The following is a 2902-nucleotide window of genomic DNA, read 5'->3' as shown; positions in this document are numbered from 1 at the left end:
GTTTACAAAAAATTAAAAATGGATTTTTTATCGTATGAAAGCGTTGTACAACTGAAATTGTAATGAGTGATTTAGAATTTAAAAAAATTGTACAATCTAGTTGATTATAAAATAATTTAGATAAGTAGTCGAATTAGCTACCTATAAATAAACCATATTTTTACATTATTTTAAACTTGTATGCAGATACATTAACCTTTAAATACGTTTTTATTTTTTCAGGTATCAGCCCTTAAACTATGGTACAATATGACATTGAAAGAAGTTATAGACAAACCTAGGATTTACCACCAACTTGTTCCAATGGAAGTTCAATATGAATACGGAACGATAAAGGTTATTATAGTCTATAGAAATAAAATAAAAGATAATATTTAACAAATAATTTTTTTTTCACTATTTAACCATCCGTGTTTTGATTTTTAGTCTGTTGTACAAAAACTTAAAGATATTGGTCATCCGGTGTCTAGGTTAAAGAATACCATAGGTTCAGCAGCGACAGCAATTGCCAAATCCCCCTCAGGAATGATCGAAACCATGCCAGATTTCAGACGACCAGGAAATTCATCCGGATACTAACAGGATATTATGTTAATAATAGATTATGTTTAATAAATTGTTGTTGTTAAACGTACCTTGTAAGTTCCTAAAGCGATTATAACTACGACCACTGATGCTACACCCTACACCACTAATGATGTACGGTAAATAATATGTATTGATGTGTAATGTTACTAATTAGGTGTGTTATGACATTGCAAATTCTAAATTTCATATAAAATGTAAAATATATAGGTAAGAAAAAAATGTTGTTGTAGGGTAATATTATTGTAATGAGAATAATATGAGGTCTATAATATGCAGTCTAATAATTCAAATAATTTTAAACATAACTACTTATTGTTTTGTTATAATGTTAGTAATGAATTACTATTATATTAGGTTCTTGGTAAGACCAAATGTTGTTTAGTATAAGTTTACCGTTGGTATAATAAGACGTAATATAACTATAAAGATAATTTAATGATTAATTTAAGTTGTTCTCTATTGTGATCAAAACCCTTGTATACAATCGAGTTAATAATGTTAATTATTTGTACTTTATAAAAAATTGTGTGTTAAACCAATACGTTTATTCACTGTAGTTTTTTCTAACATGATATTTATTTTAAACTATTGTATTTTTATAAAAAACATAATATTATTGGAGTATAAGTTAATATATATAATAAATATAAACAACCAGTGAAAATTTCATGTATCTACAGTCATTCGTTTTAAAGTTACACCAAAAACCAAAATCAATTTTCTCGAAAACAGATTTTGCGTAAAAATTCCCGTTTTTCCTTGATTTTTCTTTTGTTTTTCACGGCGCTTTTGAAAACTATTAGAAAAATTTTACTTTTGACCCCCCAAAGTACCAACTAGATTCACTTTCCTATCAGAAAAGGTACTGTTGAAGAAAATCCAAGCACTTTTACTGTCCTAAAAGGTGATGACAGACACAAAAATAAAAAAAATAAAAAAACACACATCATTGTAAAATCAATACATTCATCGTTCCACTCAGAATCTAAAATCAATAAAAATAAAAAATATCTCATGACTGTAAATAGCGCAACTTTCCAGTGAACTTTTCTTTTTTAATAATTTAGAAAAACTTGTTGAGAACCTTCTATTAAAATGTCTGATGTTAGCTATGAAAAAAAAACTTTTATGAGTTTCTAACTGAAAAATAATTTAAAAAATTTGAAAAATTTCTCATGTATGGAAAATGGTTGTTTTAACATTTTGTAAAAATATTGAGTGCCTGCGGTTATTAATTGGTTCTTGAATTACAATAAAATATCAAAAATCGACAGATAGAAATTCATTAATTTACCGGTGAAAATCAAATTTCATAAAAATATTAAATTTGAAAATTCATAAAAATCTAGTATGTTATTTTCCGGTAACCTTTTTTTTGTTTAAGGTAGAATGATGTGTGCTTATTACATGATAATATAGGTAACAAAAATAAACGTGCCTATATGTATTTTTATAATTTTTTAGCTACTATCAAAGCATCTTTGAGGACATTAAGAGTCAAAAAGAGTCAATAGAAAGTACTAATGTAATTAATAGTTGGTGAAAATTTCAAGTGTCTACGGATATTAGTTTTGAGTTGTACAGAAAAAAAAATGTAAAAAATTTGTTTTGAGTAAAAATTCCCATTGTTCCTTCATTTTAGATTCTGAGCGGAGCGATGGATGAATTTATTTGACAATAATGTGTGTGTTTTTTAATGTTTTTTATTTGTGCCTGTATACACGTCAAGAAGTTGAAATAACGCTTCGATTTGAAACTTCAGTATATTTTCCGGTGAAAAAGTGAATGTAGTTGATGCTTGGAGATTTCGAAATACTATATAAATAGTATACAAAATAATTAGGAAAAACAACAATCTTTTACGTGTGTTATCATATTTTATAAATTATAACCAGGGCTAGGATTTATATGCAATAAAAAATTTTAAAATATGCATTTTATATACCAAAATATGCAAAAATATGCATTTAATTTTTTATAAGATAAACACTAAAATATTGTTACAAAAAAAATATTTATTTATTAAAATACATCAATGATAGGCTGTTTGTCTTAAAATAATATAATTTAGAAATAAAATAAAATAAAATAATTTAGAAATAAAATGTATAATTCACATAAATTATGTGCGTATTACATGAAATAAAATTTATATTTGAAAAAAAAACCAAGTTTTACGAAATATACTATAAAACATGTATTTTTTACATTCTTATAATCGAAATATGCAATAATATTAATTTTATTCAATATATGCAATAATATGCATTTTATCCAAAATATGCAAAACATGCAAATAAAAATACCACCATTT

At 25.1% G+C, this 2902-nt stretch overlaps 1 protein-coding gene across 1 annotated transcript; it reads left to right on the top strand.

Moving 5' to 3' along the window:
• The first annotated feature begins 200 nt into the window (after window positions 1-200).
• LOC115034567 (scoloptoxin SSD20-like) lies at window positions 201-1247 on the top strand. The gene is made up of 2 exons (XM_029491866.1): window positions 201-336; window positions 427-1247. Exons 1-2 carry the CDS (start codon window positions 250-252, stop codon window positions 577-579), a joined length of 240 nt encoding a protein of 79 aa, XP_029347726.1. The 5' UTR covers window positions 201-249; the 3' UTR covers window positions 580-1247.
• The last annotated feature ends 1655 nt before the right edge of the window (window positions 1248-2902 follow it).

The sequence above is a fragment of the Acyrthosiphon pisum genome, unplaced genomic scaffold (genome assembly GCF_005508785.2).
Source record: "Acyrthosiphon pisum isolate AL4f unplaced genomic scaffold, pea_aphid_22Mar2018_4r6ur Scaffold_12669;HRSCAF=13302, whole genome shotgun sequence".
Taxonomy (NCBI): domain Eukaryota; kingdom Metazoa; phylum Arthropoda; class Insecta; order Hemiptera; family Aphididae; genus Acyrthosiphon; species Acyrthosiphon pisum.
This window is presented reverse-complemented; position numbering and strand designations above follow the sequence as displayed.

Bases quoted from the DNA above. Each gene is read 5' to 3' on its own strand.
- LOC115034567 (XM_029491866.1), top strand. From the start codon at position 250: ATGACATTGAAAGAAGTTATAGACAAACCTAGGATTTACCACCAACTT. The intron at 337-426 runs GTTATTATAGTC...TTTGATTTTTAG, and splicing joins ATGAATACGGAACGATAAAG to TCTGTTGTACAAAAACTTAA.